At 38.2% G+C, this 13,055-nt stretch overlaps 1 protein-coding gene across 4 annotated transcripts in view; it reads right to left on the bottom strand.

Moving 5' to 3' along the window:
- The window catches only part of PSIP1 (PC4 and SRSF1 interacting protein 1), a 79,425-nt gene that overhangs the window by 25,478 nt on the left and 40,892 nt on the right, over positions 1-13,055 (bottom strand). For 2 of the 4 annotated variants that reach the window (XM_050944194.1, XM_050944192.1), the window contains 4 exons: positions 8,714-8,831; positions 5,196-5,271; positions 3,734-3,962; positions 2,879-2,997 (listed from right to left, as the gene is read on the bottom strand). In XM_050944194.1, coding sequence (XP_050800151.1) covers positions 2,879-2,997; positions 3,734-3,962; positions 5,196-5,271; positions 8,714-8,831 — 542 coding nt within the window. Of the gene's footprint in view, positions 1-76; positions 2,342-2,878; positions 2,998-3,733; positions 3,963-5,195; positions 5,272-8,713; positions 8,832-13,055 lie in introns of those variants that run through there. The other 2 variants (XR_007773170.1, XM_050944193.1) reach the window with 2 other exon arrangements.

Raw genomic sequence — 13,055 nt, 5'->3', positions numbered from 1 at the left:
TCAATAGAAAATCGGCATTTATACACAGCAAACCATTAAAGGAAGGATAAACAAATTAATCAAGTCACAAGGAATTGTACAGATTTATAAATTTTATTCTCTGTGCTTCTGTCGCATGTGAAAGTTAAAAAGAAAGATGCACTGTATGAAAGATTCACACACCAGAAAATTTTATGACTTCAAGAACACTTTAATGGCTCACATCAGACTTTAAAAGTGGCACTTGATTCTACACCAGCTACACATAGTAATGGGGGTGCAGCATTCTAACAGTCCCTATCATATGGCAACTTCCCCCACCCCAAAAACCACACACACATTGCTCCCACCCCCAACAGTCAGCAGTGGAGGAGAGAAATCTATAGAAACTCTGTATGTGCCCTAAAACAAAAGGCCATATTATGTATTAATCACATTGAAACACCTTAATAAGCAGTGTAAATAATTTCATTCCTGCCCTCCCCCCCCCCCAGCATTTTTACAAATCTCATGGCTCTTTCCCTTAGGATGAGTGAAAATACTAATACAATACAATAAAATGAAAATAAGGACTTAAAGGAAAAAACTTCAGGACAATGGCATGGCCACCCTTCAGTCACAGAAGGAGGAGAGAAAACATTACAAAGTTGCAGTGTCTTATTTTGGAACAAAACAGAAGCTTTAAACTCTCAACCACATGGTTCAGGAACCACTATAAATCCCTGTTTATCTAGTCTTTAGACCAGTGGTGGGCAACCTGCGGCCTGTCAGGGTAATCCACTGGTAGGCCATAAGACAATCTGTTTACATTGACTATCCGCAGGCACCGCCACCTACAGCTCCGAGTGGCTGCATTTCCCCACTCCCAGAACAATGGGAGCTGTGGGAAGCAGCAGTCAGCATGTCCCTGTGCCACTTCTTGCAGCTCCCATTGGCCAGGAACAGCGAACTCTAGCTATTGGGAGCTGCGGATGGACAATGTAAACAAACGGTTTCATAGCCTGCCAGTGAATTACCCTGATGGTCCCACTGCAGGTTGCCCACCACTGCTTTAGACTGTATTATAGTTGGTACTACTTCTACATATATACAAAGTCTTATTTTATGTTTGGAAATCCTAACATGCAGAGGAACCACATTTTCTGCAATGCATATTCAGTATATTTTTGATGCAGTTGACACAACAGATATCAAAATCTGACCAAAAAAATCCATTAAAAAAATAAGTCCTTAAGCATACCCTGGATGTTCCTCTCATTCTAACCAATTATAGGTTCACAGATTTACAGGAACACAAAACAAATTTCACAGAGCATCTTTCATGACACCGGCAGCCCAGAACAAAATACAGTTTTAAATATAAAGGAATAATACAGAGGCATAGTAGAACAAATTTAGGATGCATAAGCAAGATTGTTCCGTCTGTTTAGACTATTAGTTCTGTGAGGAATAACAGACTTCCTCCTTATCAACGTGCAGGCAGAGAGTACTGCAGAAGTAAAAAGCACATTTAAAATTTTTTTTTGGTTCTAGGTTTATTGTTAACATTAGTCACTAGCTATAATAAAGGCCTGCATATTCCATGATACGCTGAATTCCAAGGCTGAAGCAAATGCTCTCCTACTTATAATAATTTAAATGCAACTATTTCTAGCTCCCCAGAAGCATAATAGTAAACTTGAAAGATATTTAAAACGAGTTTATTTCATTAGTATTAAAATGAATAACCAAATCAATACATTACAATTTGTTGCAGAATTAGAAGTGTAGCACAGAATTAAGCATTAACAATACATTAAGACCAGCTGTTGAGGAATGGTAGGGACAGAGTTTAGTATCTTTGGGAGCTGGAGATGCTTGCAATTTGGCAGCTAGCAAAAAGGAATAAGTTTAGGCTGCCAGGAAAAGGGTGGTTGAGGAGGACAGAAAGAGTTTGCGTTCTTGTTACTAGGCATGGAAAGTTAGAGGGGAACCAGTATATGTTAGACGTTGTCATTATGTGGAGAGGGAGGGACTGTTCTCTCATCTCCTTTTTCTCCCAGAGTTTTGTTACCTTGTTCTCCCTTTCTTCCTCCCTCCCACCAACTGTGGGGATGGGGACATCACGATCTCTTGGTGGTTCCTTCTTCACCCATTCCTGGAATTGCTCTCCAGAATAGGACAGATTTCTTCCCAGTGTCCCCACCCCACCCCCACAACAAGTTTCTGGCAGCATCTTCTCTCCATGCTGATGCTTGGTTCTTTTGTGATAGTTTCTCTTCTGAGCGCAGACTGCTCTTGAAATCACTCAACTGGCTTTGCAGAGCCAGAGTAGCATAAGCCAGAACCTTTTCCTTGTTCTGTCTGACGGTGTGGGCTCCAGCTGCCAGACAGAGAAGGAAATGTTTTCCAGGGAACCCTATGCATTCTATAACCTGATCAGAATTCCACAGCCAAGGAATTAATGAGCCCTAGCACTCTCTCAATCTCATATATTCAAGACTTAAGACACGGTACATGGATCAGAGTTAAGTTCTCTTTCTTCATAAAGGTAAGCTTGAATATAGGAAGCATTAATAGTCAAAATAATTCTAGACAGAACCTGTCAGCTCTGCCCTGATATTGCGAAGACTAAAATATTGCAAGATTGACAATACTTTTTATATTCTCTGAAGTCCAATTTTCTCCCACCGTCCCCCAAATTATATGCATCCCTTATATTAATCTATGTAAACTGAGGATATGTTACTAGAAAAGTTAGAAAAAAATATCACTAAAAAAGGGGAAACCACCACCAGATATTTCAGACTGAAAGGATTTTTCTTCGCTAAAGGAATTTTTCTTCAGATTTTGTCTCTTCATGTTATTCTCAGCCACTGCTATCAGCTTGCACAACCACTACATATTAAAGTATACTCACGGCTCTGATTCCATCAGTTCTTCTTGCTTGCGTTTTCTTTCTCCTACATCTCGCTCATGTTGGCCTTTTAGTATATTCCTCCTATGAGCACCCTGAAAGTTTCTTCCTCCTTTTCTCTTCTGTTTCATTAACAGAGTTTAGAGATTGGGTGGGAAGAGAGGAATACTTAGGTTACTACAAATCAAAAAAAACGTCAGCAGTTAAAATTTCAGAACTAAATCACTACATTTGTTTGATAAGGGCACGTGGACAAGGTCTAGAATTTCCCACAATTACCTTTAATAAGTGAGTGGTAAGAGATTCTTGTGTATGTGATGGTAATAAATTTAAGTTCGCTGGCACTCATTTTCTTCTCTCAGATGGAGCAAGTCATCTGTTATCGCACATATAGGTGGTGGGTGGGTGGGGCACAAAATCCATAAAAGGAATCAACTCTGAAATGATCAGAGCATTCTAGTTTTTTCTTTCAAAATAAATAAATCTCACAAAACCCTTACTATGCTCTACAAAAGCAATTACAGAAAAAGCCCTATGCATTCAAGGATATATTATACTTGCCTAAATGGCATTTTTAAATTAAAGCCACTTAAAAAAATTACTCTTAGATAATACCAAGGATTACTGAAATTGCCTTTTGGAAGAGAGAGTTCTGCAACCTCTCATTCCATAGCATGCCTCTGTATGGGAGTCTGAACACTAGACTGCAACTGTTAATGCCCAGGATTAAAGACCTGGAATTAGCTTCAGGGCATATCTTCACTAAACCATTGTTTTTAGTGGATGTTTTCCCCCAGTTTAGAAGAATAAATAAAATCAGCAACCAAGATATAAACTAATCAAAGAAAAATATCTTACCTTATCACCTTCCTGCTCTTCTCCATCCTCTTCAGAATCAGACGCTGATGTAGAACCCACTTTAGTGGCACTTTTCCTTTTTGGTTCAGTCTCTTTTTTTCCTTCCTTTTTGTCAATATCTTTCCTTGGTTTGTCTTCTTCCTTCTGACCCTCCTCATCTTTTTTCAGCTGTTTTTTGGGTTGTTTTTCTTCTGGTACTTTTTTCTTGGTCTTATCCTCCTCATGAACACTAAAATATAATAAAAATTAGTTATCTTTCAGTCAATATCCATGCTTAGGCTTCATAATCCTTATCTATACTGAGTGTACAATGGAGCCAAGTACTCTCAACAGCCAAAGGAAAAATGAATGTTTACATAAATGGCTTTATTAAAAAGAGTGCTTCCTCACTTCATAGTTCATCTTTACAAAAAATAGGTCAATTCCCAAACCCTTTTGATTATGAAGATATCCTTTAGAAAGTGGGTTTATCCCGTTATTTGTCTCTGTGAATTCAGAAACAACAGTAATGTTTAATACTTGGGCCCAGCAAACACTTATGTATGTGTTTAACTGTATGCATATATGCAGACCCACTGAAGTTAGTACAAGAAGTCAGTGAGACTATTCATGTGCATAAAGTTAAACACATGCTTAAGTATTTGTAAATTTAGGGCTCATGAGATGCAAACTCCCTCTTCTCATTTTAACTGACTTAGACCCCAATCCTGAAAACCCTTGCTCACATGATTAACTTTAAGCATGAGAGCAGTACCAATTACTTCAATGGACTGGCTTACACACTTAATACTAAGCACATGTATGTTTGCAGTAAATACTAACCTTTTTAATCAATTATACCAAGACATTTATTTAAGGCACATATCTAATGTAGATGCACATATGTCCTATAAACCTTCTAAAGAGAACTAAGTTTAGAATGTACAAATAGTTGACTATTCTTTCAATTTTTAGGATGGTTAAGAGCTAGTATGACCCTAATATAGGGCAAAAGGGATGTGCACATAGCACTATCCCATTTCAAACAGCACTTAGATTCCATGGCGTTCACTTGTGGGATTCTGGGGGTTTCTTATTACAAACCTTAATAAAGCATCTATAAAGGGCTAGTACAGGTTTTTTGCATGATCCTCCCTGTTTCTTCATCACAAAAATGAATATCTGCTATTAAGATACAAATGTACAGCCAAACTTAACAGAAAATAAGGCTCTTTGAAGAAATTTTTCAAATTAGGGAGAAAAAGAGCTTTCAGTCATGCCTGAGTTTGAGCTACCTTGGCATACTTACAGCTGACTTAAGACTTTAGTAACCACTTCACCTACCAAAGCAAGCAACCACCTATATCAAGTATCCCAGGAAAAACAGTGCTCAGGCACTCCGTGACACAGTTATGCTAGCTTCTTGAAAACAGCCATTTGATTTACAATATGTAAAGAGATTATATATTAAAATCCAACTCACATGTCACTTTCTGAAGGACAAGGTGGTTTCACCAATTTGGGTCTTCCTCTTGGTTTTGGAACCTTTACTTCTGTAGCTAATGTTCAAATAGAAAGATCAGGTTAGTCTACAGCCTCTACCTGTTTCTTATTTAAAATCAACTATTCTCATAGCAACATTAACTGATAAAACAACATCAGAGAGATAATACTGAATGGGACTGATATGCTGACCTATCACCTTTTCAGAGATTAGGTTAGGAAATGAAATGAGTTTGGTGGTCTCATCCTATAGTACAGAAGATGATTTTCCTTATTATAGGCTATCAACAGGGCTAACTGCTATAGAACCATCAGGATGTCGTAAACAACAGATAAGGTGGGTTGGTAAAGCAATTCGAGAGGCTTATATGACATGTACTTGTTATGGATGGCTATTGCCAGAGACATCAGTCAGACATTTAATGGGAATATCAATTCACAGTGTGTGTGACTATTATGATACAGATATAGATGTATCTTGTTCAATTTTGGAGACTCTGGCACTCTCACATGTTTCAGTTACAGAGTATGAATTTTTATAATAGCAAAGTAGTGCAAAATGTCTGTTATGGAACTTTCAAAATTTCACTTGGGAGACTATTTCATACTGTACAGATCACTGTCAGAAAACTCTATTAGGCACCCAGAGATACACAGCACAAAGTTTTCTTAATTTCACCATATATTTACAATATGCTAAATAATTTCTCTACCTCCTTGGCACTTCTATCCTAAGTCCTGCAAGATGAAAATATTGTGCACAGTACCACAAGGAGATGCTATCCTGCTGCCTCCACTGAACATTTGCTAGGAAATGTACTTCCCAATATCTGAGATGCCACTGGAGTTAACGTGCAGCATTGCTAAGCAATACATGCACATGACACACTAATGCCAGGGGATGCTGTGTTGCACATTGCCTAGCGATATGTTCCCCAGAGAAGGCCAGAAGGGTTTATTTAATTCCATCTGGCTTTTATATTGACTCCTTTTATTGCTTACATTCTATGTATAAACATAACAGATAATATCGCTTATGTTCTAAACATTTTACAATTCATTTTAAGTTGCTAAAATTGTATGTTTTGCTAGGAGAGATTGAATTAGTTTCTTAAGTCATCCACACAAAGTCAAATATAACTTCCTAGTTTTCATACCAAAACCCCCCTAAAATCTGTTAAGCTATGGCTGCATCTAAAAAACCCCTCAAAACTTATGTTTTCATAATGCCAGAAAATATAAATGAGTATCAGAAGCAACTTATCTGTTGTCCATACTACAGGCTAATATGATGTATACAATTGCTCAAAGAACTATTTTCTCATGTAGTATTAAATAGTGAATTTTAAAGAGCTTTTACTTACAAGTATATTTACACAGTAAACATGACTTTTCACAAATTAAAAACTGCAGTACATTAAATCTGGTTATTTTCAAAAATAGAGCAGAAGTGTTAGCAATATTTTCATGTAATACAGATTTCATAGACAGTTCTGTTCTCTCTTTCACTTGTTTACCAAACTTTTCACAATATTCCCTGCTTTTAATCTTCCTCAAAAAAAATCCCTTCAGTCCCTCAATTGTTTTTCTTACTCTTTTCTGAGCTCCCTACAAGTTTTCTTGTGTTCAGGTATCCAGAATTGAATGCTTTATTCCAGGAACACTCTTATCAAAGTTGCACAAAGAAATTACACCTACCTAATGAAAAGATAAAGTTTGTCTGTGAAGGAGACAGAGCTTTCCCAAGGGCTTGCCCAACACCGCAGAATGAACTCCCAAAGGAACAAAGGACCATCACAAATTTCAACAACTTCTGATCTTTATACAAGGCACATTTCCTTGACTTTGCTTTTCCTAACATACAGCAATGTGTGCGCGCACATTATATATATCCAAAATAAAAACCAAACACTTCATTGCACCTACTTCTCCTTTGGGAAAGAAAATGAGAGACCAAACTCATGGCAGATATTAGTCACACTGCTTAATTCACTACTCAAAATGCTCAAACACTATGGTTATGAGTGTGGTATATACAGATCAGAATTACACATGCAGCCCCCTACTAGGTCTGAGACGCTTTTGCACATCACTCTTCCTTATTTCCTAACCTTTATATTTGATTCCTCATCTTTGGGATATTTCAGTTTTGTTTCTGAAAACCTTTTATAAATAAAAATGCAGCTTTACTGATGGTAACTGACAAGTCCTAAGTATTCATTCATACTGTTTTTTGTATCTTTTTTCAGTTTGGTAATTTATAACATTTAAGAAACAATACAAGTGTTCCTTTTTTCCCAGTAGAATAAAGCCTGGTGAACTTTAATGAAAGGTGAAATACATCTAGCAGCCATAAGTATATATGCTTTTATTAATAGTCATATTAAAGAATCTACAGTAATAATATTAGGTATTATATAGGACAGCAAGCAAATGTTCCTCTCTCTTATGTAGCATTTTTCATCAGTAGCTGTCAAAGCACTTCACAATCTTTAGTGTATTTATTCTCACAGTGGCGCATGATATGAAACAATTGTACTATTCCACTGATGGCAAATCATTCCAGGTAGATATTTAGTTTGTTACACGTCTTCTTCTGGAATTACACAGACGCACTGGGTCCTGCTGCAAGTAGCACCTCAGCATACCTTATGCTAGTACTCTCACAACTAAACACAGATCCCCAGTAACTGATAGCGCTCTCCTCACCGCCCCCCCAATGTTTTATTTTTTTAATTGTAGCCCACAGGTATGCATTTGCAACCTGTTTTTTAAAAGTATCAGTTTTATAATCTTTGTGATAAAATATAAACCTTTGTAGCGCTATGCCACACAGCAATAACTAGCTCTTACCAGATACTCTATAGACAAGCAGAGTTCTGCAACAGTTGTGACATCAACAGCATGGGTCAGGGTGATATTTGTATCACAATGTAATAAACATATTAACTCAGAGGACATCACAAAGTCTACTAGTTGAAACTCTTATGTGCTGAATACTTCACCATCTGATATTTGGGGCATTCAGCACATAACCCGGCAACTAAGCTGTTTTATACTTTGAGGTCACCTTCAGCATTAGGCTATATCTACACTATCACTTACGTCACTCGGGGGGTGTGTGTGTGTGTGTGTGTGTGTGTAATATTCACACCACTGAGCAACGTAAGTTACGCTGACATAAGCGATAGTGTGCACAGTGCTATGTTGATGGGAGAGCTTCCCCTGCCAATACAGCTCATCACTCTGCTTGTAGGGGGTGGATTACTTATGTCAACGGGAGAGCTCTCCCTTTTCAGCATAGGGCGGATACACGAGAGATCTTACAGCAGCACAGCTGCATTGGTACAGCTGTACCACTGTAAGCTCTCTAGTGTAGACACTGCCTTAGAGAGCAAATGTGTTGTAATACCTGTTGTCTACAGAAGTAAATTCTTTCATTCTCCATTGAAAAAATTAAATGAGAAAAAAATGAAGTCAGACTTATGGTAAGGTTACCTGCTGGTCTTCCTCTTTTAGGGCTCACTTTAGGAGCCGCAACTACTGCAGTTGTTGCTGCTGCCACTGTTGTAGCTGTTGCCACTGCTGCCTCCTCAGCTTCTGCTTGTTTTTCAGACTGTTTTAAAGGATACAATTCATATAATTAAAAATGATCATCTCCCTTCACCCCTGTTCTTCCAACTAATTCTCAGGGCTTGTTTATACTAAACAGTGCTAAATTGGCACTGCTGCAATTAATGCAGTGGTGTCCATTTAGTGGGTCTGGTGAAAACAAGCTAAGTTAATAGCAGAACGCTCTCCTGTCGAGGTCTCTATTCCCCCTCCTCCAGAGGCAGAAGACAAGCTGACACAGCGTGGTGTAAACATCACTGTAAGTTATGTCAACTTCAGTTATGTAACTTACAGCTTCAGTGTAGAGCAGCCCTTATTTTTGCTCAGACATAATATACACACCACTCAAAGAAGCTATAAATGCAGTAACTGTTAATGTTATTTCAACCATGACACACATGCACAAACTGGGTATCATCTGAAAACACTTGTAATAAGTTTTAACAATTGAGGCTACACTTAAAATATAGTTGGTTTATCCATACTGCAATTACCAGACCATACAACCACCATTTTCAGATTTAAACAAAAACTACACATACATGAACACACACAGAACATTAGCCACTATATCGCACATACTCAGATAATTTCAGAGCAATAAGAAAAAGAAACGAGACTCATTCTGTAAAAATTAAGTCTTTGAAAGATTACTTACAATATACATTCTTTTACCATTAAAGACTGCTTTTGGCACTCAGAAGAAAAAATTATGGGTACGTAATTGAACTTTACCTCTTATTCTTCTCTGAAGTGGGTACCCCATGCTCAGTGATCCATTACAACTCTGTAATTAATTCTCCCTTATCTTCCCTACAGACACTTCTTTTTAAAAAAATAAACCTCTCTCTAGTTTCACAATATTGTAACAATGGGTGGAGCTATTCAGAGAACTAAATGCCTCCCTAGTTCCCCAACTAATAGCCCAAACTGAGAAGATATCTATACATTCAGATTAATAAACATCAACGGTTCCTGCCTGGAGATAGATTCACTATCTACTTATTAAAGATTTAAAGATTTATGGCAAAGGAAGATCCTAATATAAGGGAAACCCAGGATTTCTCCATTTCTCTCTGCACAAATACCTCATAAAGGTGAAAAAGAAAGACTGAGAAAATATCCGCTCCAGCTGGAACTTCATGCAAGTTAGGATGCCCTGAATGGAGTTTCAGGGAGCACGAGGAGTCCATTTCAGAGAAAGTAAGTTACAGAGAGGTACGTAGATTTTACTTTTCTCTTTTGTGGGCACCTGGTGTTTTATGATCCACGAACAGCTCAGATGTAATCAGCTGTAAAACAAATCTCCACAAACAGGAGGGAAACTTAAAATAGCAAGAAAACAGAACCCAAAGGAAGAACAACCTACACAACTGAACCCTCAAATTAGAGTTGTTTGTTCATTCTGAAGGCCACATGCCTGACTGAGTGAGCCCACACAGAAGGAAGGAAATCTCTGATGAACAATTAATAGACCTGACAAATTCCTGAATGTATCCATCTGGAAATAGTGGATATGGACATGCTGTATCCCTTCTTAGGTCAACCACCTAATCTTAAAACGTGTCTGACTTTCTCCAAAGGTTAGTTTTGTGTAAAAAGACTGTCAGTCATGACTACATCTACGTCTGCAACCTATATCCTTGTGTGGAAGGGCTTAGAACACGAGAAAGACAAACAACAAAAAGCAACATCAGAACAGCAGGTCACCTAATGAAATTAATAGGCAGTAGGTTTGAACAAACATAAGGAAGTACTTCTTCACACAATGCACAACCTGTGGAACTTGTTGCCAGGGGATGTTGTGAAAGCCAGAAATACAACTGGGTTTAAAAAAAGAATTTGATACATTCTTGGAGGATAGGTCCATTAATGGCTATTAGCCAAAATGGTCAGGGATGCAACCTCATGCTCTGGGTGTTCATAAACCTCTGACCTCCAGAAGCTAGCAGTGGATAACATGGGATGGGTAACTCAACAAATTGCCCTGTTCTGTTCATTCCTCACTATCAGAAGACATTGGACTGGATGGACTATTGGTCTGACCCAGTTTAGCCATTCTTATGTTTAAATACATTGGTTCAAATTAAAATCATAATTTTTGGAGACAGAAAATTTTGGTGAAGGTCTAAGAATCACATCTGGAAAAAGCTGCATGTAAGGATTCCAGATGAATAAGGCCTTCAAACTTATTAACACTCCACTGATGTACTACTAACAGAAAAACATTTTAATAGGAAATATGGGGAAGACTCCACCATATATTAAAACAACAACAACAACAAAAACACCAGGTTCAGCGATGCACATAATGCATATAGACTCCAGATGTTGTCTCTGAAGAGATGTAGGTTTAAAGGATTAGGAAGTGTGAGGCTAGAGGTGGAAGGAATATACCACAAAGCTCCTAAATAGTGAGACTTGGACTTTCAGGAAGATAAGACTCAGTCAAGAGCCATGTCTAGAAGAAACTCCAGGTTATATAGCTCTGGTTGTCAGAAACAATGTGATTTTTGTTCTTTGAAATGCATCACGAGTACCAAGTTCTCAGAATGGATTTATGGACAGTTTCAAAATGTGAGCAACAAGTCTACATGCTCTACCAAGTACTCATGCTCTAGAAAGCAAAATATCTCAGGTTCCAGGCCAAGTGCCTCCAGTGCTGATGGTCTGGGAATTTGAGGGGATCCTGGACTAGAAGTTCCCCCCAGATCAAGAGGTTCAAAATGCTGGATAGCTATAGGAATCAGTGTCTAAACCACTACATTTCTGTTAACTACTTTAGGACTCAATGATTTAGTTTTTATTTTATGGGTCCAATCACCATGTGTTTAATCATTGGATACAGAGGCTAATTTTTTGCTTAAACAAAAGTGGTTTTAATCATTAGATGCTTTATAGTGCAAGCTCCTCACATAAGGGACTGCACTTAATGAGGGCTTGGAAAGCACCCAGTAGACACTACTGAACACAAAAAATAAAAAACTTCCTGCTCTAGTAGCAGAGAGATTCCCTTGCTTTATTCAGTATTTTTTAACTTTACTTTCTTGTTCCAACCTGAAGTTTCAATATGCCACGGAGGTCCAATTGTTGCTTTTCAAGTAAACAGCAGCTAAACTCAGAGGGAGTCTTAAGAAGAGAAAGTCAGAACCACCTTCTTAAGGGTTTGTAAATCTAGAAAGTTGTGATTAACTTCATAGGACAACCATTTGCCTGAACTAAATGGGGCCTATCTGAGTTTCCTCAGGTGATGCAGAAAATAATCTGTTTCCTGATTCTGGAAAGTCCATTACTAAAAAGGAAAATTTGTAGAGAAGTGCATCCCCGCCATAGAAAAGTTTCCATTTCTGGTCACTGTCGTACAAAATGAATGGAATCATCACAGAAAGAAACTGAAATCTCTCCCTGGGCAACTAGAACCATAAATGTCTAATAGAATAGCCAGAGGTAGACCAGATCTTGAGGAGGTACTAATGGGCAACTCTGAAAATAGATGAGGCGGCTGTGGAACTCAAGCAATGGGAAGAATCTTTACATATTGACCGGTTACATCTCAGATGGGTATCAACAAGTCACCTGTTGTAGGTGGGGCTTCAGAGTTACCATCAGAGTTGAGAAAAACAAGGATCATGAGAGAAGCAAACAGTACTGCCAGGAACTAGTAATGCAATGTTGCAAAATGTATGTAGCATTGGTGGCCCAGGCAAACTGGTGCATGGAGATGGGATTCCTGGTAGGACAATGAAAGTTCTGAGGAAATTTTTTTGAGACATCTCTGAATCAGAAAGGCCTGGACTCCATAAAGAAATGGACCTTGCACACTGTTAATCAGCCTGGACAGAACTAGCAGTGGCACAAACTAATCTGTTCTCTTTCGTACCAAGACGACTCTTGAATGAAGACCTGCAAAATAAATTCTCCAGAAAACATTGCTCCTTTTCCCCCCGAGAAATTAGAATAGCACTGTTATCCGTCAGTGCTTTTTTTCTTTTTTTTTTAAACTGGCTCAGAGGAAGCATGGGTGACAGGATGGAAGATGATGGGGAACCTGAAAACTTATCAAAAGACCCTGTGAGGTTTTTTTTTAAGCTTGATTTGGAAGGCTTAAACTTTGGCCTGGTCTACACTACGCGTTTAAACCGATTTTAGCAGTGTTAAACCGATTTCACGCTGTACCCGTCCACACGAGGCCCTTTATATCGATATAAAGGGCTCTTTAAATCGGTTT

This window comes from Gopherus flavomarginatus, chromosome 3 (assembly GCF_025201925.1).
Source record: "Gopherus flavomarginatus isolate rGopFla2 chromosome 3, rGopFla2.mat.asm, whole genome shotgun sequence".
Classification (NCBI taxonomy): domain Eukaryota; kingdom Metazoa; phylum Chordata; order Testudines; family Testudinidae; genus Gopherus; species Gopherus flavomarginatus.
The sequence above is the reverse complement of the archived record's forward strand: the minus strand, read 5'-3'. Positions and strand labels throughout refer to the sequence as shown.